This window comes from Equus caballus, chromosome 26 (assembly GCF_041296265.1).
Source record: "Equus caballus isolate H_3958 breed thoroughbred chromosome 26, TB-T2T, whole genome shotgun sequence".
In the NCBI taxonomy this organism is placed as follows: domain Eukaryota; kingdom Metazoa; phylum Chordata; class Mammalia; order Perissodactyla; family Equidae; genus Equus; species Equus caballus.
The window spans coordinates 36,144,481-36,167,744 of NC_091709.1; the positions used below are offsets into that span (position 1 = coordinate 36,144,481).

The following is a 23,264-nucleotide window of genomic DNA, read 5'->3' on the forward strand; positions in this document are numbered from 1 at the left end:
TGAGTGGTGCCATGTCCGTGCCTAGGATTCAAACTGGTAAAACCCTGAGTCGCCGAAGCGGAGCGCATGAACCTAACCACTCACCACGGGGCCGGCCCCATAAAGCCTTCCTTTTTAAGTTACGATAGTCCTAAAACATCCTTAACTCATCAATTGTTGTGTTTATAGTAGAGACTGTGCAAAACGCTTCTCCAAAGTAGTAACTGGGAGAAGATGCTCACCTTCACGATGAGCAGTTTGGTGGATGACTTGAGCTGTACGTGGCTGCTGGTCACATACATTTTCATCAGTAAGTAAAACACGGATCGTTCTCCTCCGATAATCTCTGCATCTGGTCCTTCCTGGCGTTAGGACAACAGAAGGTGACAAACGTAACAGAGGCCACTGTCTGCCGAGCAACACGGACTGCACGCCCAGTGTGCCGCCCAGCCACTCATCTCACCCCACGTTAACCACCAGGCAAGATGGCTGGGATTCCACGTACGAGGAACCTCTGAAGTTAGGGAACTCACCCAAACCCCCAGACAGCGGCCTAGTGAAAAGAGAGTAACAACAGGAAGCACGGTGGCCCTCCCCAGGTGCTGGCGCCGTCACACTTCTTTCCATACACTGACTCACTCCATCCTCCCAACAATCCGAGGTGGGGCCCACTGTTCCCATGTTACATATGTGGACCCTGAGGCACGAGGAGCTAACTGGCTGTTCAACGGCCAAACTGGGAGCCAAGCCCGGGCCTGGCCGCAGCACTGCCTGCGGTGGTGGGGCAGACTCGTCAAAGGCAGCACCTGCGCGTCTCAGCAGGATGCTGGTGCTAATACAATCGACTCCTGACACACAACTTAGCCTCCTACAAAGGCTTTTAGGCTTTGAACATGCATCTCAGAGAAACACACAGAGCTCGATTCCCAGCCCAAACCCCGCCGAGCCTTTGCCTCACTGGAGTGGCCCTGCAGCCCCCAGCAGTGAGGATGCCCCTCAACACGTGGAGCACTGGTGTCCACAAAGCCCAACAGCGCAGAAGGTGGGGCATGGAATACAAATTAATATTCTAATATGAATCCTTTCAAAGTAGGAGGCCCCTGTTCACGTTCCAATTAAATCATCCAGATCCCCTTGCCCTCTTCAGCTGGGGCGAATAGGCCAACAATGTCCACGGCTCGTCAATTCTCTGAGGTGGGTGAAGTGTGCTCTTGGCAGTGGCGGGGGTGGGGGAGGGTGTAAAGGCTGACCGCAGGGTTCTGGGCCTGAGTCCAATCCTGGATCCTCCACTTACGGTGGGGACCCTGCGGAAGTTCCCTAACCGCTCTGTGCTCCAGCTGCCCTATCTTTAAATGGCACTAAGTGAGCTGACACTCAGAGCACTCGTGTCAGCCCGGCACACACGGGTTCTCAAGAGGAACAACCCTCGACCACGAGGCCGGTGAACCCTAGGGAGAAGGACTTGCGGGAGATACACGGATCCCAGTGCCACAGCATTCTTACACCTTTCTGGAAACACCCCATGTAAATGTGCCAACACACACTTCTATGCTATTGATTCCACGTGGGATCTTAAATAAGATCTTAGTCATTTAAAAAAGTCATCTGAGCTACGAAGAAATACACTAAGACAATGCTAAATTTTGCCTGGTCATGTTCCCCTCTTTGGAAGAAGTGACTCAGCACCCTGTGTTTAAATACACAGATCAGTATCTGTTGCATCTTGACTTCCCTTTATGATTCAACATGATGTCATCCAGGAAATTCTGGAAGATATTATTAAAGACACAGAAAAACAGGCCAGCAATCTTTACTGATTTTCCACCAGCCTCAACCTTCTCCTGGCTTGCTATCTATTCCATCTCTGTCTCTGTCTTCAGCTCTTCTGGGATGAGGATAAAGGAGAAGTAATGTATTTTGTTTATCTTCCAAAAGGTTTTAAAATAGTCAAGATAAAAAATACAAAGAACTCCCAGTACCCAACAATAATACATCTTCAGTAAGGACACATTAAGCACTTTATTTTGCAAAAGCGAAGAGAGTCCCAGGCCTCCTGGGCCGTGAATCAGGACCTGGCCTCTGCTCTGGACGTGTCTTTCTAAAAGGGGCACTGTTAACACCTTCCTTCATGCCCCCAACCCTGGGAGGGTCCGGATCCAGTTCGAAATTCCCAGGCCAAAAAACCAACACAGCCAGCAGGCCAGCTCGCGACAGGAGGCCCTCTGCTTCCTACCTGCGCCTTCAGCCACAGAAACTTGCTGGCGGGCAGCTCCAGGGCCACCTGCAGCATGTGGTGCTGCAGGACAGGAGGCGCCTCCTCTCGGAGGCCCTGCTCGGAGATGATGCCTGTGGGGGGAAAGGAGGAGAATGCGCAAGGAGTCACGCGGAGGAGGGTGCCCGGCAACTGCTGCCCCTGGCCAGATAAGGAACCAGATAAGGAACCCCACATCCACAAATAAAAAGGATCCCGCCCCCAGGTCCCATGTGCACCCTCACTCAGGCTGGATGCACTCCTCTGCCCAGACACACCTCACCTGACACGTCCTTCCCTCCCGAGGTCTATCCAAAGCCTTCAATGAAAAGCCCAGACTCCGCTGGCCCAAAGAAGCCCTTCCCTGCCCCTCAGCCCCCACTGACCTCCTCCTGTGGCTTTAAGCCCCACACCCCAGGCTGCCCTCCAGGCCCGGGCTCTCATGAAGGTTAACCCTGAGGTGGGCCACAGGCCCTGCTCCCCAGGCTGCAAGCATCTAGTAAGCAGACAGGCCACCCAAGCCCGAGACTGGGTCCTCATCGTCTGGCCTGATTTCTGGGTTTCTCCTTTGCTTGGGAAGGATGCAGGACTAAGCAATAAATCGCCATGTTCTAATAAATTTCATATTCTCACAGCAAGGACAACATTTTGCCTTCCAACAATTAAAAAGTTAATTACAGCTTTTGAATAGGATTATTTCAAGAGCTTATATAAATTCCCAGAACGAGATTTCTGCAAGTCTTCTTCCGTAGGCCCAATTACCATGTCAATTTTATTAGACAAATTTTTCCATCGAGGAAACGTGACCAGACAAGCAGAAGGCGACTTTCACGAGAGGCGGTTTGAAGCTGACTCGCTGGGTACAATACGAGTAACTATGTCAGAGGTGCCTCTGTGAACGGGCATCCCTCTCAGGGCTCTCGTTTCTGCACCACAGCTCCTCTGAAAACAGGCCTTAGAGTTCCTGTCACACGATCTGTCAGTCACCTGTGGCAGGCAACTCAGGCTGGCTGGCTCCTCTCTTCTCCTCTCTCATTGCTGCTAAGTGTTCATCTGCCATTTACTTAAGGAAGACCAGCTATTTAAATAGTATTGGTCCAACAACAGTAACCAGGCAGGTGGATCTCGTACACCGGCTCAACTGCCCACCGGCCTTCCCGGGTCTGGTTCATCCGCACTTCCCTCGTCCCCACCAGCAGAAACAGCGGAGGCCGTCTGCAGTCCCCGGACACACACCTTTCAGGAGCTTGCTGAAATCAAAGTTGTACTGCATGACCACGTGCGGGACCACCTTCTGGTAGAGGCATATGACCTGGAGCAGAACAGCTTTCAAGAGAATGGTTTCTGCATCGTCTGAACGGAAACAAAACCGCTTGAGTTAGGAAACACACTTGTTCTTTGTCCTCAATCAGCCACAGATAAGCAGCTGTGCCACCTGCGACCCACTGCTCTCAGCTCAAGCTGAACGCTACAGATGCAGACAGATCCCTGAGGCACTGGACTTCAGGAGCCCAGACGGTAAAAAAGTCCAGGCTCTTCAAACAGCTCGGGTTTAAATCCCCATTTTAGTGCTGTGACCTTGACAGGTTAAAGCCACCGTGTCCCTCTGTGCTTTAGGGTCCTCATCTGAACAAGAGGGACACACAGCAGTGACCACCCTCGTACAGATATAAGACACAAAGACCACCGCCTGGCCAATAACAAGTCTGAGTCAACTTAACTTATACTATGTAGCCACCTCCATCTGCAGAGCTAAAGAGAGGTCCCCCCCCACTGAAGGGCCAGAGCACATGGCCCCCACTGTTCACGTCTTCAGAGAGACACAGAGCTGGTACAGAGCTTGGGCACATTTCTAATAGACGTCAGAATTCGATCTACAATTCCATTCTTCTCCCAAGCAAAAAAGGACACAGGCTTCATTCACAGCCAGAGAGGCTTCAAAGCCCTCTAGACAGGAGCCATCCCCAGGCAGCTCTGTCTGCAAACAGCAGAGGCCCCACGGAACCCTCACCACACTCGGGAGCCACGCAGGCAGCAGGAGTCCTATCGCCCCTTTGCTTTCCTTTCTCGTCGTCCTGTTTTGCGTCTTGTTTTCTAAGTGACTGCCAGACCCACACGATGGTGTTCAGGTCCGGTAAAATCTAAAAGGTAAAACAAAGAAACAAAAACTCAGTCACATGAAAAAGAGAAACAAATGAACTGAACCTAGTAACAAGAAGCAAAAACCAGAGGGGAGGTGCAAACACATGTGAGTGTAGGCGAGTGTGAGCAGGACTGTATAAGAAAGAGCCAGGACAGCAGGATGAGAATCCTTTTGTGACCTCCGTTTTGTGGATCAGTTCCTAGAACTGTACACAAGAAGGATCTGGTTAAAAAATAAGTGCTGCTAATTAAAAGCAGCCCCTTAAGACTCATTCACCTGAGCAGGACACTGGGAACAAAGAAACACGTCTTGAGGACCAGCTGGGGGACCTGGCCCGGCACGACCTTGGCTCTCTCAGGGCAGCTGCCAGTCTGCAGATGACCGCCCTTCCTCGCTCAGAACAAGCCAGAGGGAGGATGGCGGGGAAGGGGCTTCCCAAGGCCACCACTGCGGCCCCAGTCCAGTGTGGGTATGCAGCGGTGGGGGCACAGGAAGGGCACAGCAGCCCCTGATGAGACTTGAGGCCCGAGGAGCACCCCACCCCTTCACTTCACTGAGCACCCAGCCTCTGTGCCCCCAAGACCGCCTTTTCCACCTGGTGTGCTTTCTGTGACAACTGGAAAGAAAGCCCTGGAAACTTCCCGAGAAGGCCAAGCCTGGCTTCCAGGCCTACCTTGCTCAGAGCTTCTCTGAAGAGCCGCACAAACTCTTCCATCATCGCAGCCGTGTACACGCCTGACTCTTGCCACACCTCTTTATTCAGGCAGTAGTCAACGGTTTTTAATGCTCTCTTCAAGATGACGGCCAGAAGGGAGAACGCTGTGTGTCTCACTGATTTGCTGTCCAACTGGGAAGAAAGAGCGAAATCCACGTCTTTAACCTGCACTGGTGGGCACACACCTCCGAAGCTGGGGGCTTGGCTGGCTCTTGCCCCTTCTTGGGTCACTCAGAGGCAAAGCAACTGGCCTCTATGCTGTGAGGTAGCCTGGGGACCCTGCCCTCTTGACCTCCTGCAAATTTGACCTTAGCTGTTGCTGGGAAGGCCGTTACCAGAGGAAGAGTCTGAGAGTTACTTCTGTTCTACCGTCTGTCTTTGGCAAGTCCCCCCTGACAGCCACTCAGCTCCTATGAATTATCCGCATCAACAGCAGCCAAAATCTCACCAGAACCCAACCAGCCCCCGAAAAAGCAGCTAACGTCAGGTGGAAAGACGACAAGAAAGAGCATGAGGACTTCAGTGTGAACCACCACCTCTAGGCTCGGTCAGCGAGTGGCCCCCAACCCCAGGCCTCTGACACCCACGTTCTCTACTTGTACTCAGAAGGACAGCCGGGGGGCTCTTCAAAATCCCCACTCGCTGTGGAGACTGAATAAAGCTCAAGAACCTGCGCTACTACCAACAAGAGGGAAAGCCCAAGCCCCGGCTAGTTGTGGCGTGTCCTGGGCCAGCGCAGTGAGGGTACCTCCTGGGCGCTCGGGAGACACCATCTCAGGCCCCAGTCCGAGCAACTCAACCAGCCCCAGGTGACTCCCAAGGACAGCAAAGCCTGGAGCACTGGCTGGGATCCCGTAGACTGACAGTCAGGCACAAACAGAAAGGTTTTCGACAGACTTTTAGCCTAATAACCACGACACCCACTCCCCCAGCGTTCCACTTAGCTGGGGTTTCATTTTACACGTACGTCGTATACTAAAGGAGCACTCTATTAAATATTCTAAAGCAGTAACGACTCCCACCCCACTAATCACTTCAAAGGCAGGGCCTGACAAGTGTCCACATGTACACTGGACGGCAGGGAGCAGAGCTCAACCAACAGCCTGACACGCTGCCTCCACACACCTTATTTCCTGCTTCCGAAATAAGCTCACTCTTTTCTTCCTGATTCTAAAATGTATCCTATGTTAAAATTTTTCAGATAATACTCTAAAGAATAAAAGAAAAATGTTAAAAAAGAAAAAAACCCACAAGCCCATCCCCTAGATATGCCCGAGTCACCAGTCTCCCCGGTATTAACATACTGTCACAGCTTGGAAGGGGCCCACAAGGAGCAGACACGCTGTGACCTCTGCCTCGCTGGCCCTGGCCCTGCACAGGATGGCAGCACGGGCAGGAGGAAAGCCATGCCCCTGCGGGTACAGCCCCTCTCTCCTGAAACAGCACTGTGGGAGGGAGAGAAGACAGCCACTTATATCCCAGACCGCCAGGAGGCAGCTCGAAGGGCAGCGCAAACACAGCCAGCCAGAGGAAACTATCTTCTACCCATGAGAGGCAGCATCTGACATATTCCTTTCAATTCTATCTTCTTGCAGCCCCTTGGGATCAAATATTTTGTGTCTCCCACAAAACAGACGGGCAAGCTAGCTGGGTCCTAATTTGGCTTATGATTTGGCAACCAGAACAAAAGACCTTTCTGCCTAGTCCCACATAGGCCTCCTTCTCTCTGTTCTTCACCCCACCCACCCACTCTCAGCACAACCCTGGATAGATATAAAAAAAAATGCTTAACCCTACTGCATGACCGAAGGAGCTACGCCACCTTACGGAAACTGCCCCATCACGATGGGGTCTGCTCATGCCTGTGCAGACTCTGCTCCTGATGTGTTCACACAATAAGCCAGCCTGCCTGGAAGAAAGGGACTCCGCCTGCCCTGCACCCCTCTGAACATCTGGCCTCTCCTAGGTAGGTCTTGAGGCCACCTGGGTTTAGGAGGGGCTGGCAGGACCCAGGACCCACGTGTGTCAACAACTAAGGTGCCATTCACCCACAGCTACAATGCTGTGGTGAAAGATGCACGAATCCCTCTGAAGGTGGCTTCTGATGGGAGTTGGGTATCTTTATAATAAATAATAATGAGAAATTTAAGTATTGGTTTTTTCCATGACCACGTCCTCCAAAAACGCCTGAAGCAGCTGGTCCTCAAAGTAAACGTTCCCCAGAAATTTCTTAACAGTATTCACTTAAGCCACCAAAGAAAGCATCTGCTCGGCAAATTGCAGCGCCACCCTGCTCAGAAATCCTAAACTACCGAGATTTTAATACAGACATTGGGCTGTAACTGAACACACTTCCCCTCCTCTGATTCTGACACTCTCCCTCCCTCAGGCGGCCGAGAGAGCCGTGGAGGGACCCGGCAGTCCCAGCTCTGGGCTGCAGTAGGGACAACATCGGCCACCCAGTCACCCTCTGGCATAAACGTGCCTCGGGCTCCAGGGTCCCTTCCCAGGTGAGCAGCAACTCGCACTCAGGGAAGGCCTCAGAGGCTTACTGACAAAACACGGTCCAACACATCCAGGCCGGTATTCTCAGAAGAATCCCCAGCACAGCCGGCGGGATTAGCAAGAGAAAGTTCCAGAAGCGGGGTAGCCACTTACATTTAACGCCTGGGTGAACATGATCTTATTGCACACCAGGGGCACGGTGGTCACCATCACCATTGCCAGGAGCCGAGGCAACGGGATGAACTCTCTGGTCTGAAATGCCCGGGAAATGTCAGGCTGGGCCTCATAGATCTAGGAAAAGGAGGAGAGAAAATGAGCCAGTGCAGGAGGTTACATTTCAAACCTGAGGCTAATTGCAGGCACCCCACAGCGAAGCTGTTCCAATGACACAATTATAGGAATAAAGGTCTGAAGCTCGCCACAGGGAACAGGGTCCAGAAGATTAACCCCAAATCCATTTGTTAAAGACAAGTCAGGTCACGAGACTGGCTGTTACTGGGGCACTGACCTTCAACAGAGCTCGGCCTGCAGCCTGGGAGCCTCTTAAAACCTCGGATGGCAAGTCAGTCACTGCCACAACTAACGACAGTATAGCTCACCAGTAACCACACTTGACCGGCACCTGACAAATTACATCATCACCTTAATGCTTCACAACAACCCTTTGGGGTCGGGATATTTTACATTAAAATAAGAAATGTTTATAGATAACAAAATTGGACCTCAATGAGGCTGAGTAACTTCCCTGGGCCACACAGCTATTAAGCAGAGAAGTGAGGACTCATTCCCAGGCGTGCACTGCTCCCTCCCCTTCCCCGGGAGAGCAGCACCAGAGCAGCTCCCAACAGGGGTGCTGGCCACAGGGCTGAGGGGCAAAGTGCATCCTTCTCGTCCCAAACACACGCAGGGACTGCATACATAGGCACCCATGTAAAATGAGAGTATACACGAATAAAAGCTTGTTTTACAGATAATCCATGCCCAGGTCGAGGCACAAGGAAAAAGAAAAAAGACTGGCAACAGATATTAGCTCAGGTGCCAATCTTTCAAAAAAAAAAACTATGCTACAATTCAGACATTTCATTATGCCAGCCTAACTGTGCTGAAACTCACTATGATCTCAATCTAAGCAAAATCTGGATGAAAAAGATGCAATTGGCCCAACAGATTCAAAAGGCATAAACCTCAAAATTCAGCTCAATTAAAAGCAAAATGTCCTAAGAAGATAAGGACACTCGCACTTATATGATCTAAAATACCCCCTGAAGAAGGGCTGAACCAGGTTCTTGATACTGTACAGCTGATCAGAATGTCACTTCCTCCCTCCCCTGCCTGTCAGTCCCCCGACTCCTTACCCGCTGCCTCCCACCCTATCTCAGACTTTGAAATGCCCGTGTGTTTTTACCTTGTTTAGTAGTTTGATGTTATTTGACCAAGTGGACTTCACTCTGGGGAGAAAGGAAAACGTTACTTCCTTGAAATATTTGTTCAGTAGGTCCGGGCACACTTTAAGGATGTTCACCACGAGTTCAGCCACCAGCTCATCGTCTGCCGCAGTTTTCAAACCCAGCAGGAAGTGCAGGAGTGTCAGGTTTCCCCCTCTGTCAAAGAAAGGAGAAGAGTGGTCAGCAGGGAATTTTCACAACACACTGAGAGCTCGGGATACTAACGGCAGCTCTGCAGCATCCTGTCAGTAAACGCAGCTGTGACACGGCCCTGGGCAAGTTCATTTTTGGTGAATTTCCCGCGTGGAATAAAGTGGGATGTTTTCATGGCCTGTGGGGTTCCAGCTCTCCACCAGAGGGCTCAAATTCTCCCCTTACTTCCGAGTGGCTGAAAAAGTTTCTACTTTGCCCTGTGCCCCATCTCTCCTTTCCTCCCTTGAGTTCCACTGGACTTTCCAAGAAGAAGAAGCAACACATTCTCTCTATCCACCCCAGCCACCTACCAGTCTGCCTAGAAGTCAAGGCCAGTGTAAAGAAAGGACAAAATCGGCCGGGAGGAATCCACTTCCCAAATTTCATTTTGAGATTTTACTAAACTCTTCTCTCCAACTACACCCAAAAAGTATGTATATAAATGAATATGTATGTGTATATAACTATAAAAAATACAGAGGATGCATTTTTCTTTTCAAAAGGTGAAGCTTGTTTTTTTTCTTTTACATGAAGTGCTGATGAATTGTTACACAGTCCATAGTGCCATAAAATTATTTCTAAAACTCAACAAGACGGCACAAAATCTCTGCACAGGTCTTTTGCCTGCCTCCTGTTTCTAGCTCATTTCAAAGTCCTAAACCTGCACTTAGCAGCCAAAGGAAAGTAAAATAGGATTAAAAATCTACTGTATGATAATATTCAAAACTTGTCCCAAAGTGGGCAGTTCTCGAAAGTATAGGATGATGACAAAATAAGAAGCAGAAAAGCATACGGACACTAAAACTTGCATAAAGGGAGCAACTAGCCTTGAATCAACACGGCCAAACCCATAGGACTCTGGGTTTTACCTGCCTTGATACCTTCCAAGAAAAGAAGCATTTTCACATCTGCTTGACTAGGAAGTCATAAAATCCAGAAAAACCTCAGGATTTGCCTAATTTGCACAACATGTTGATGGCTTCTAAGACCCTCACTGTTTTGTATCCCCTTATAAACTGACTAAAACTAAGATGCTGTATAATAGCTTCATATACAGTAAAAGGTTTTCAAATATTGAATTAGAAAAGAATATAATTTCGATGAGAAAACTATGCTTTTAAAAGTTTAAAATTCTTAATATGAAAAATTCATGAGCAAAATATAGTTTGTGTTGTCAAATGAACGGAATATTAAATCCACAAAAAGTGCTAAAACTACTGCGTGCACACACACACCCCATTTTAATCAACGACAATGTAATAAAATGAATAGCACGTATCCTGACACAGTGGTCAGTACGTGCCAGACACTGCTCTGGGCAGTGACCACACTCTACCTCTCTCTGAGGCAGGTACTAATTTTATTTCTATTTTACAGGTGAGGTAAGAGAGGCAGAGAGGGGTAGTAATCTGCTCAAGGTCTCAGAGCCGACTCTAGAACCTGTCCTCTTAACTTCTACAGCAGGGTTGGCAAACAAGGGCCCACTGTCTGTCTTTGTAAATAAAGCTTTATTGGGACACAGTTACACCCATTTGTTTATATCCATGGCTGCTTGGTGCTACAATGGTGCAGTTCAGCGGTCACCACAGAGACTGTATGGCCCACCAAGCCTAGAGTACTTACTATCTGGCCCTTTAGAAAAAAAGTTTGCCCATCCTCGCCTACGCTATGATGCCTTGCTTTCAAACACCTACCACGTGCCAGGCACTGTCCTAGGCACTGCGGATCTGAAAGAGACCAGCCTCTGTTCTCACTGATTCTCACCTACAGACAATGAACAAGCAAATAAATAAATACGCAAGGTGGTGATAAGTCACCATCAGAAGCAAGAGCCAGGCAAAAGGATAGTCATGGAGGAAGGGCTATTTCAGAAAACGGCTGCCAGGGAAGGCCTCTCTGATGTGGTCACATGTGCACAGAGACCTGAAATGAAATACGGGAAGAAGGCTTACATCTACTGGGGAACCACGCATTTCAATTTCTCAGCTTTCCATTAATGTCCCCACAAACCAAATTCCCTTCCTCTCCCCTAAGCACAAACATTTGCCTTCTGCGCACGGCTTCAAAAACTGACGTAAACCTCAGCTTATTTAAACAGACCCACACCCACAAGTTGATTCAGTATGCTCATTAAATGACCACCTATTCTATGGGTCTACTTAAGGGGAAAAAACGCGTGTGTTTTAAGCATGGTTTTATATTAGACTATAAAAGTCTGCTGTTCATTTGAGTAGAAAAATGAGCTTTTTCTCACTGGTGAGAGAAAAGCCATATTATCACCAAACAAATTAAAGGAAAAAAATGATGTGGCAAGTTAATTCACGATAATCTCAGAATCAAAACAAGTTTAAAGTCACGAGCAGGGAGAAAAATCTCACTGTGTGACCCCATTCTGAAGGAACCAGTCATTTCTGGACTGGTTAAAACTCAATCGAACCATCTATATCCTCATAATAAAATGCCAAAAGGGTAAAAAACAAGAGTCACTCACAGTGGCCAGAGAATATGTCCAATATGCTTATTGTCAAACAGGAAAAAAGCAGGTTGATGAACAATATATCTAGCAGCAGCCCATTTTGGTTATTAAAAATATTAACATGGATATGTATCATAGTTACATGACACAAAGATAAAGTCTAAAAAGAATATAATCTAAACCACTAGCTTTCGACTATATATAAAATGTTATCATAACTGTAAAAACAAAACTTTGAAATCCTAACTGGTTAGCAGCCCTCTCTGAGGAGAGGGGCACTGTGCAGCTGTTACGAGGATGGGCTTGAAGCAGAGCTCCTGGGTTCAAATCCGAGCTCTGCCACTTTCAGGGCAAGTGACCTGACCTCTCCGTGCCCTTTTCCCTCAGCTGTGGAACTGGCATGACAACAGTACCCGCCTCAGGGTTTCAGGGCGGCCCATGTCAGGGAAGGTGCCTGCCCTGTCTGGGAAGGCGGTGTAAGACATTCTCAGATCCAGCCGACACCACGGTCTTCGACACGCAGCAACCCCCTGGCTGAGATCTCTCAAACTATGCGTCTCAGTCAAATGCTACCCTGAGACCTTTGCCCCGAGGGCACACGATGACCAGAAGCTCTCTGGGTCTCCAACCACTCACCACTAAAGTGAGTGAGATGACGTCCACACTTCCTGTTCTAACCCACTATACTTCCATTATTTACAGATTTCCCCTGGAAGGCACATATGTGATGACTTCTGAGAAAACACTCGGGGTTCACAAGAGTGCTACACTTTACCTGCCAAAGGTACCAAGAGAAGCATCATAAAAATTAATCCCGTGCTTGAGCGAACAGCAGAGATCCATCAGGAAGCTATGAACCAGCTCCCTCACCATGGTCTTGCCCGCATCTTCAGTAGAAGCCTATGAGGGTGACAAAAATTCAATGAAAATCCCAAGCTCACAAATCTTAGTAACAGCTACAGAGTAAAAACTGGATAATATCACAGGCCTAATGACAATGGATGCAATATTTTAAATTAAACACTTAGTATCACTCCAAAAAAACAGCAACATCAATCAAGACCAAAAAAATACTCTTAGGAGGGGCAAGTTAAAACCCTTCTTTTTAACAAGCTTAAGAACGACTTAATTTCTCTTGGTCTTTTGAATAAAATTCCACATTGGGGAGTGTTTTTATTAAGCCCCCGAGGCTTCCTGGTAATAGAGCTTACAAAGCATTTTCAAGTCATGAAGATAAAAGGAAGTAAAATACTGGGCTCCTGAGAGGTAAGTGATTAGAAAGTTAACAGGAAGTCTGAGCCTTCACTACTCTGGCCAAGTCCAGGTTCAGAAACTCCTTGAGGAAAATAAAAATGAGGAGAATTAAAAGGTACATTGGCCTCGGGGCAACGTGAGAGCAACTGTTGTAATTTAGCACTTGTTACAAAATAAATCACACGTGTCAGTAGGTGACGAAACTGAGGCTCCCTAGACGCTTAGGATCCTGAAGAAGAAGCAACAGGCCTTAAAACTCCAAAAGCTGGGCATGAGAATGGAAGGAAGGAAGAAAAAAGAAGAGGTCAATGAGAGGAGGCAGAGAGAGCCAGGATCACCCCTATAAACCTACTGGGCAAGTACTGTAGGGAAAATTAAGATGTCACTCAACTGAAGGGAATAGTTTTCTCATTAAAAGAAAAAAGAGTTGAGGGCCAGCCCCAGTGGGCTAGCGGTTAAGTTTGGTGCTCTCCACTTCGGCAGCCCTGGTTCAGTTCCCGGGCATGGACTTACACCACTCATCTGTCAGTGGCCATGCTGTGGTGGTGGCTCGCATACAAAAAGAGGAAGATTGGCTTACAATCTGGTAATAGAGCTTACAAAGCATGTTCAAGTCTCGAAGATAAAAGGAAGTAAAACACTGGGCTCCTGAGAGGTCAATGTGAGAGCAACTGCTGTAATTTAGCGCTTGTTACAAAATAAATCACGTGTCAGTGTGACAAAAAAAAAGGTTTAATATCATGATACCTCAGAGGTTAGAAAAAATCTTATTTACTGTAAAAAAATTTTTAGATCGTATTGCATCTAAGAAGAAAATTAACATAACCACAAGCCAAATGCAACATCAAATGGAGGGACCTGTTTAAAGGCAGGTGTCTGTTTAGATTTTTCAGTCTCCCAGCTGTAAGGATTGCATAGTAACAAGGCCATTTGAAACCCAAATGTGACTGTACCTTGACATTTTCCAGGTTCACGTCAACAATCCCATTCCAGCTGTAGAGAGATGCTATATGGTTCAACAACTGCCCAGTAAAGAAACGCACCTTCTGGGTTTTTGTGATATTTTTATTGTGAACTACCTGAAAATAATAAAACAAAAGAATTTCAAGGAATTCAATTATTTTTAAAATAAAAATTATTTTACGTTTAGTGTTTATTGCTTTTTGTCATTATAAAAAATAATGCAGGCTTACGGCAGAAAATTTGGCCAAAAAAGGGGAAAAACTTAAAAAAAATTCACCAATATCCCAACCATCCTAGGACACAGCATTTTGGTACTATTCTTTTCAGCCTTCCTCCTACCCACACAAAATACACATGTTTTTTCTTTTTTTGCCTCTTTAAGATTATATTTATATAGAGTTTTGCGCCTGCTTTTACTTACGTAGCATGAGCTTTTCCCACATCATTAGAAACTCCTTTGGAACATCACTTTGGAAGGCTGACTATCACTCTATCCCATGGGTGGTCATAACTTGTTTACCATTCCCTGGTGAGTACAATCAGGCTGTTTCCAGACTCTGGCCACGACTAGCAACCTGGTACAAAGTGTTCACCGCATCCCTGACTGTGGACTTGAAATTGCGGCCCAGGTTCTCAGCTCACCCAAACCTACCCGCAGAATTTGAAACACCTAGCTAAAACGCGTATTTCAAATACAATACATTCCCTGGGTGGTTCTGAGGCAACCCCTCCTACCCCCGGGGCTACAAAGGTTTTTAAGACCTTTGAGACAGTGCCAGACCTGCGGTCTTCCAGAGGGTTGTAACACTTCCTCCAGGAAAGCACCTGGTTCAAAGCATCTTTGCTAGCATCGGACCCCTTGTTTTAAAAAGTCAATGCTAATTTGGTGGCAAAAAACCCTCTACCTCATTATTTTCATGCTTTAAATCAGACTTTCTCAACCCTGATTCCCTATACTACTGACATTTTGAGCCAAATAACTGCTGTGGGGGACTGTCCTGCGTGCTACTCACCACATGCGAGTTGCACCTCCTCAGGTGTGGCACCAAAAATGTCTCTAGACATTGCCAAATGCCCCACAGGGGGCAAAATCACCCGCAGCCGAGAACCACTGTTTTAAACATTATGAAAGTTAAGCATTTTAACGCTAATTAGTCATTTTTATATGGACCGCAGTTCACAGTCTTTTGACAACTGCTTATGTTGGGAGGGTCACAGAGTCTTTCTAATCGGTCATTTAAGGTGTTCTGTACTAAAGACAGTGACTCTTTCAGCAAGCTTTTAAATTTCTAGAAGACGCCTGTAAAAGGCATAATACGCAGCATGACACAAAACAACATTTGCTCCCTGGGTAAGGGAGAAGCGTTGTCATGTACGGCTCACAATGACTCTGAGGGCTCCCTGTGAAGCAGTGAGCAACAGCTCTTCTCCTGTCGTGAGAGGCGGCAGCCTGGCCCGGGATCCGGCAGCTGCTCCCGCTACTCTCCAGCCTTCAGGATCATTCACCACCACCAAGTTTCTGTTTCAGAAACAGCTCTCCACTCAACCTACGTAACAAGCTATAACCCAGGATATCACAGAGCTAGAGTCCCGGGAAAAAATGGAGAAAACAAGTGACAGAAACGCCAATGACCAAACGCATACCTTTGTCTCCAGTGTCGATAACAAAATATTGACGGTGGAAATTCTATCTTCCTTTATGCCTGAGCTAAAAATGCAAGGAATAAATTCTGCAAGGAAAAGTTTCAAAGCGTTAACCTCAAAAATACTTGGAAGATGAGAACAAACAAGAGAACATTATTACTTAAATGGTATAGCAAACAGTGCCTTTTACTTTATCTTTTGAAAGTTTTGTCTGTTTTAATTACGCAAGCTCACAACAGGAATAACCACTTTCATGACACGGGAAATCAGTACCTAAAGGTAGAACAATGACAGAACTTTTTAAGGACGTCAGTAGTTCTTCAGTGTTGTCTTACTTTCCTTTTCTCACATTAACTTAAGTAAAATTAATTTGATAGTGATTGTTTGGAAGAGAATGTATGGTAGGATTATGGTTTTCCAAAATTTCTCTCTTTGCTTAGACTTGCTCAGAGATCTATTAAAAATGACGGTCTCACGGGGCCGGCCCCGTGGCCAAGTGGTTGGGTTCCCGTGCTCCGCTGCAGGCGGCCCAGAGTTTCGTCAGTTCGAATCCTGGGCGCGGACATGGCACTGCTCATCGAGCCACGCTGAAGCAGCGTCCCACATGCCACAACTAGAAGGACCCACAACTAAGAATATACAACTATGTACCAGGGGGCTTTGGGGAGAAAAAGGAAAAAATAAAATCTTTAAAAAAAAAAAAATGACGGTCTTGCTTTATTGACTGGTGGTGGCATGTAGGGCGTCTGTTTGCTTTTTGCTTTCTCTTCATACTTTTGGATCCCCAGGGAATCAGCCACCACAGCATGTGCCCTATCATCACTAATGCGCTGGTGGCCCCAGGCAGAAGCATCAAGCAATTCCAATTCCACTTGCTCCACACGTGCTCAATGGGCACACTAACTTCTACAAACACAAATTCATGATTCTTCACAAAAGAAAAATCAGAAAGCACCAGACAAACCAAAAGAAAAAATTTAAAATAAACCATAACGCCACTACCCAGAGGTTAATACTGTTAACATCTAGGTTACCAGCTGACTGTTAGCCTTCTGATGTATCAATACTCTGTTACATTTAACTTTTAGTAACGTGGGACCACACTTTACAGTTTTATAACTCAGTTTACACCCAATCATATGTCATATATACATTGTTACAAACTTTAATGTTCCTAAGTGTATTTCTACACGACTTCTGATAGATGCATTCCATCTTAGGACTAGTTCTCAATTTACTCACCCAATCCTTTGTTGGTGGATAGTTAGGAGGAGTCTGATTTTCAGCTAATATTAAAAAAAAGTCCCCTAATAAAACCTCTACTAACACCCTTAATTATTTCCTTAAGATAAATGACAAGACATGGAACTGCTGGATCAAACAAGTACAAAGTTTTGATGCATACGCCACACTGCCCTGCAGAAACAGGAAGTACACCCCACTTCCTCGAGCACTGCAGATGAACCCCCCAAGTCATGCAGTTTAATAGACGGCCAGATGGCTGAGATGACCCAGGGGAACTCTAAGGAAACCCCAGCCCTGCAATGTGCAGGAAAAGACCTGTCCATCACATCAGGCAAACAAAGCATCTCCTGCCTGAACCTGGGACAACATTCAGGGTGACCACCACCCACACCCGGCTCTCAAAAGGCCCCAGGGGGTCACATTCTGGAAGGAGTTCAGGTCTCCCACCCTAGGAGAGGTGGAAGAAGGGCTGGAGATCCGACCACACTGGGCCACAGCACCATGCTGGTCGACCTCCAACAACTCCCAGAGCTCTGGCCAGGACACAAGACGGCTCCTCACCTCCAGAAGGACTCGATTCCACCAACTCTTACTGAACAACTGCCATGTGCTAAGTGTGGTCCAGGTGCCGCCACTTACCATCTTACTGAGTCTCTCAATAAAATGCAAGTGGCCCTACTAGATTAACCAATGCCAAGCCTTGCTCTAGGGAGACAGTCACCAAAAGGTGGTCCAGCTGGGATTCTCTGAGGCTATTACTGCTATTCTGGTAACACTAGGCAAAGCCACCAAAGTAATTAAACTTTATTTTTTACACACAATTACTAAGGGGAGCCAGGTGCCAGGGCTATGAATCAGTGTATGTTCTGGGGCCATAAAGCCTCCTTTGTTTGCACGAGCCTCTGAAGTTTGCATTTATCCTTTGTTAGGACATCGCTCAGCATTCCAGATAGCAGAACAGGAATGCCTCTGTCCACGCTGACCAGCGGGAGCGAAACCGCCCTGAGCAAAGCTTCCCACACCAGCAGCCCGCGTTCTAGTGCACACGGCAGCTGTGACAGCTGCTGACTTTAACCCCGAGAAAATGCTCTGCAGATTTTTCAGAACAATCACAAGCAGGCTCTGCTATGAGACAAACAGGCACACCTACCTTTCAACTCCAGCACTTGCACTATGGTGCTGTCATCCCCCGCAATCAAAAAGGAGAGGGCGAACTGGATGTAGGCCAGGCGGACGTCATGCACGCCCTGGGGACAAAGGAGACCACGTGTCACACGTGCATCCATACATACACCCGAGGGACCAGAAACACGGCAGGCATGCACGCCCCTCAAGTCCCTGGGTCACAAAGGTCTCCAGGGCCTGTGTCACCAGAGGGCTCTAAGTCTAAAGCCAATGGTCATCTCTTTACGGAAACAAAGGGTTTTTTCTTTGCTCTTTCTCCCTCAATCTTCTACTCTACTTTTCCTTCTCTTTCAAGTTCTTTCTAAATACAAAAGTATGGGTATGACACAGCGTCTCCCCTTCCCCAACTGTAATACATAAACCTTTTTAGTTTACGGACCACTTTGGCATAGAGCAGAAGATGCTCAGCTTGTCTAACTATCATCCACTCTCACTTTCCAATGAAATAATCCACCTAAATTTTTGAAAATCCAGAGATCATGGAAAGACAGGCTGCCTTTGATGAGACACCAATGAGGTGATGTCTGGTTTTTATTAGCTATCATAAATTTATACCCAACACCAGAGCACAGACGCTGTCATGCTACACACCCAGTGTGGCCTTCCCAGGATGACAATCTGCACTGTCGTGCAGGCGTCAGCCATGACCCAGGACAGTGACCATCTTCAACGAGGGCCCGAAGGCCAGGACCAGCACCAGAACTTCATGGGACATCACCAGACCCATCTGATGGGTCTTCCCTCCCAGTAACTTTAAGCCAAACCTGTGTCTCCTCATCCCTGTTTCATACCCAAAGAACCACAGCATGTGGCCATGCAGGTCTCCTGTCAGCTGTACCTGAACTAGCACGTATGCTGAGATCCTGCACAGCTTAAAAGAAACTTTTCTCTACTTCACAGTTATTCCAAAGGACTTTAATTTGCTGCCAAGAAATGAGTTAACATCACGGAGAATTAGGGCTCTAAATGCCTGAAAAGAGTAAGGAGTCTCTGTCTTCCAGATGGTTCCATTCCACTTAGTAATGGCAGCAGAAGTGGTGGCAGTAGTGACGGTGATGATGATGATGATGATGATGACAGCAATGATGTTTACTGAGCACTTCCTCTGTGCCAGACCCTATGTCAAATGCTGCACGTTACCTCATTTACTCCTTATAACAACCTGAGGTGGAGATGCCCACAACACCCATTGTACAGATGAGGAAACTGAGGCTTTAAAATACTCACTCAAGGTCACATAACTGCTAAGGGAGTAAGTACTGGAACTGGGATAATAAGAAGTAACTGTACAAACAGACTGATCGTGCTCGACTTTATATCTGACTACAGGAAGTTCCTTCTTCCCACAGCATTTTCATTTCACTTTTCCTCAAGGGGCAAGGACCATACTCGCACCACTGAGGCTTCCATGTGAGTACATAATTAAGCGCACCTTGTTCTGTTGGGGATATGCTTCTTCTGGAGAAGAGAAAGGACGTCTGACCCACGCCCGTGACACCAGGATGGAGGCCTTGCATATTCACTGTATTTACTGAGTCTGTCTCCATCCATGTCACGTGGCACCGCAGCACTTACACCAATGCTGGCTTACTCCAAACACCCTAAGAGCTCCAAACTGTCCTCTCCGTCCTGGGGCTCATCTGTGGGCCCCTTCACAATATGAGGTCCAGGGACACTGATCACCAAAGTCTTGAAAATGAGCTGCATTTCCTTAGAGTGTCAGTAGCACTCCAGTGCCTTCAGTCATCAACTCAATGTGAGTAAAACACCAATTACATTCAAGGTGCTACACTCACAGGCTGAGAGAGGATGCAAGGATGACAAGATATCGGCCCTGCCTTCAGGAAGCTTAAAGAAACCACTGCTCCCGAGCTATTTAGATGCCTCATTGTTCAGAGCAATGAGTCACCTAATTTAAATAGAGTTAACTTGTTATCCTGGTCTATGCATACCTTGCGTTTCCAAAGGACACTGGTAAAATGCTAAAGCTGGCCTAGTAAAACTAAATTAGGTTTCATCTTTTCCTGGCTAGATGGAAAGCTTCCACAGGTTTGGGGGTTTTTTTTGGTGCCCTGAAGAAACAGTATTGGGGGCCCTGGAATGCTGGTCCCAGTTATCTGCCATTCTAGATCTTTCTATCCTACTTGTACACAGCAGAGTTGGACTAGATCCTCTCAAGGGTCCCTCCAGCAATGATTTTCACATTGAAACAGAATTTAGTTCTCACCTCCTGGTATCCCAGACAACCTCAATTTTCAGATCCCTAACATTGTGGAGGAACAAGAGCCCCAAGACACAGTGTCTGCCCCACTGCAGGCAGCTGGCACCATGCCCCCTGCTCGTCCACCTGCCTGGCCCACCCTCCGTCTCCAGCACACTCCATCAAAGGCAAGAGGCCCACATGCCTGCCCCTCATTCCTACCCTGTGACTGCACAGGGTTATTATCCCAGGAAGGAAGCGTCCTGAACTCTTTATGGCTCGTTCTGCAAAACACTGTCTAAAATAGACCAAAACATATTTGGTAAAACTGACCCTTGGCACAGGATTTTAACAATGCTTTCTTTGGCTGGGTGAATATATCCACAATCCTCTCTCTTCACAAGACTTTAATAATTCCCCCCAAAATGTTAAAACACATTCATTAAAAAACTTATCTATCAGCTTCTTCAAAACCTAAATGGCATGAAAAAAAAAAGGTTCAAAGATTCGAGGAGATTTAAGAATCATATCAACCAAACACAACATGTGGCCCTTGTCTGGATCTGATTTGAACCACAAAGTATAAAGACATTTTTGAGACAGTCGGGAAAAATTGAGACCAAATTGAGCATTAGATGATACTGAGAAATTATTAATGGTGTTAGGTGCAATAATGTACTGCGGTTTTGTTTTTTAAAAGGTCATTTTCTGTGAGAGACACACACTGAAATATTTAGGGTGAAACATGATTCATGTGTGGGATTTGCTGTAACAGACTGCCCCAAAACAAACCAAAAAGGTGGGACAGGTGACAGTGTCTGAAGCTGGATGACAAGCACATGAGGATTCATTGTGCTGCTCTCTATTTTTTAATGTCCCTGACATTTCCTGTATTTTAGAACAAAATTTTTTTAATGTCTGGAAACCATTCCTACACCATACAAAGTATTTAGGATACTTGATATAAAAGATTACAAAAAAGAAAGTAAGAGACTTTCATCTTGACAATAACTCCCATTTCACAGATTCGGGAGACGCAAAACCACCTGCAAAGACCCTGAGATGCAGTGGCGCATATGCAGCCTTGCCGCTGGGGTTGTGGCAAGCAGGCCCTGGTTGGGCTTTGCCAGCGCGTGTGTCTTGGTAGGTGGCCTGGGTAGCGACGTATGTTTTACTTAGATGGCTGGGCTGGTTGAGGTCCAAAGAGATGGGGTGGGAAGGGGCAGGGAATCTGATGAGTAATTACTGCCAGGCTGACTGCCAGGGAAGACCAAAGAAGCATGATATCTCCCTAGTGTGCAAAGAGCACACAAATTCTTTTTATCAGAAATGCATTTACATGTCAGGAGCCATAACTCATTGAACAGAATTTGCTGACACATTAATAAAGGATAGCATCCACGAGACATTAAGTCCTGGAATGTTTTTCCTCAGAGAACACCTTATTTGTAACTCCAAGAAAACCCTCAATACTAGGCCAGCCTCAAAGAGCCATAAGAGTTACCCAGTGTTACTATGATCAACGCTTCAGTTCATTACCCACAATGCAGAAACTCTCAATTCCCAGGAAGAGTCAGAGAACAAGGTGACACATGGGTGCAGAAGTGCATTATTCTAATGTGGTTCTCCCCCTCGACAGACGGGGTTGCTCTCTGTCAGTCTGTTGCGCGCTCAGGAACAGGGCGTGGGGAACTGAGGCACAGCTGTTCACGGCACTGGAACGCCAGCAGGGAGAGCTGATCTGGCAAACGGAAGGAAGAGCTTTGCCAACCTGCACTGGCATGCGCTTTGGGAGAACGTCCCCTCTCCAGCTTACAAGTCCTCAAACCTGTGCTTTCGCCTCAAAAACCTTTCCAAACTTAAGTGAAACTTGTAGAGCCACCAAGGAACTTTCTTTACAGCTCTTTTAAAAACCAACCAATCACACGTCCATTCTCCTTGGCATAATGCAGCCCCTACTCATTACAAGAGCTATAATTGGGAGGCATAAGTCACCTATTAAAAAGCCATAGAAGTCCTCTGGGCTTTCTCCAAAGTGGACAGAATAAGAACAGGGGCACTGGGACTCTCCTCAAGGTCCACGCCACACGGCGAATGGAGATGATTTCATTTACTCAGCAAAGACACTCAAAAGCTAAGTCATCCTCACAGGCCAGGAAGGCACTGTGATGCTGAGGCCCCGGAGAAGCTGTCCTGAGACATCCCTGTCATTCAGGCTCTCCCAGGTGACTGGGCCCCCACTGCCAGCCAGGAGGCCTTCCTTCCTCACAGGCTCCAAGGCAGATGCTTCTCTGTACAGGGCTCCTACTCCACCTACCTGAGGACCAAGGCCGGAGAGGAGGGAAAACAAACCCTACTGCCCCCCAAAGGGAAGGAACACCCATGAGGTAGGAGATGCTTAGGGCTCCTCACCTTTGAATCCCTCTTGGTCACCAAGGTGTACAAGGTCTTTTTATTCAAATCAAAATGGCTGCAGACGTCCCTGGCGGCCTCAGGACCCTGGGTCACCATGGCAGCCATCAGGTTCAGGCAGGCTCGAGCCATCCTGCATGGGGACAAGGAGGAAATCAGGCATATCAGGAAGAATAGAGCACAAAGCCATCTCCCCAGGAAGCCAAATGCACACCTGGCTGAGGTGTGCTATCCCCAAACCAGAAAAAGACAGGAGACATACAAACATGCTCCTTTTTAAAAAAAAGAATCATAATAAAAACTTCAAATGAGGCTAAAATACTGAATCAGAGAGGATACAAAACGCAAGATACAAAGAAGATGGAAATTTCTCTCTCCCATAAATGGTCATGTAACTAGGAGACCGCAGCTCATCCCTGCTTTTGCAGGGCACAGAGGAAGATGTCTTTGTAGGAGGCATCTCCAAAAACGAGCTCTTGGCTGCCTTTCCACCCTGCAGTTACCCAGGATGCGTGGTTTACTGAGTGCCTACTACATACTAGGCACTGTTCCACGGGCTGGGAAGACAGCATCCTGCAGGACAGTCAAGGCCCCGTCCACATGCACCTTGCATTCTAGTGGAGGGTGACAGACAGTCAAGAGATTAATACAGAAT

At 47.2% G+C, this 23,264-nt stretch overlaps 1 protein-coding gene across 5 annotated transcripts in view; it reads right to left on the bottom strand.

Annotated features, from left to right (window-relative positions):
• URB1 (URB1 ribosome biogenesis homolog) overlaps nt 1-23,264 on the bottom strand; it is a 69,420-nt gene that overhangs the window by 41,921 nt on the left and 4,235 nt on the right. For all 5 annotated transcript variants that reach the window (XR_001379856.3, XR_011432993.1, XR_011432992.1 and 2 more), the window contains exons 4-15: nt 22,610-22,742; nt 17,963-18,059; nt 15,568-15,653; nt 13,914-14,039; nt 12,482-12,606; nt 8,999-9,194; nt 7,747-7,884; nt 5,047-5,220; nt 4,242-4,371; nt 3,467-3,583; nt 2,213-2,325; nt 222-341 (exon numbers count right to left, since the gene is read on the bottom strand). Coding sequence is in view for 2 of the 5 variants with exons in the window: in XM_001498676.6 (XP_001498726.3) it covers nt 222-341; nt 2,213-2,325; nt 3,467-3,583; nt 4,242-4,371; nt 5,047-5,220; nt 7,747-7,884; nt 8,999-9,194; nt 12,482-12,606; nt 13,914-14,039; nt 15,568-15,653; nt 17,963-18,059; nt 22,610-22,742 (1,555 nt within the window). In the remaining 3 variants the exon portion in view is untranslated. The remainder of the gene's footprint in view (nt 1-221; nt 342-2,212; nt 2,326-3,466; nt 3,584-4,241; nt 4,372-5,046; nt 5,221-7,746; nt 7,885-8,998; nt 9,195-12,481; nt 12,607-13,913; nt 14,040-15,567; nt 15,654-17,962; nt 18,060-22,609; nt 22,743-23,264) is intronic.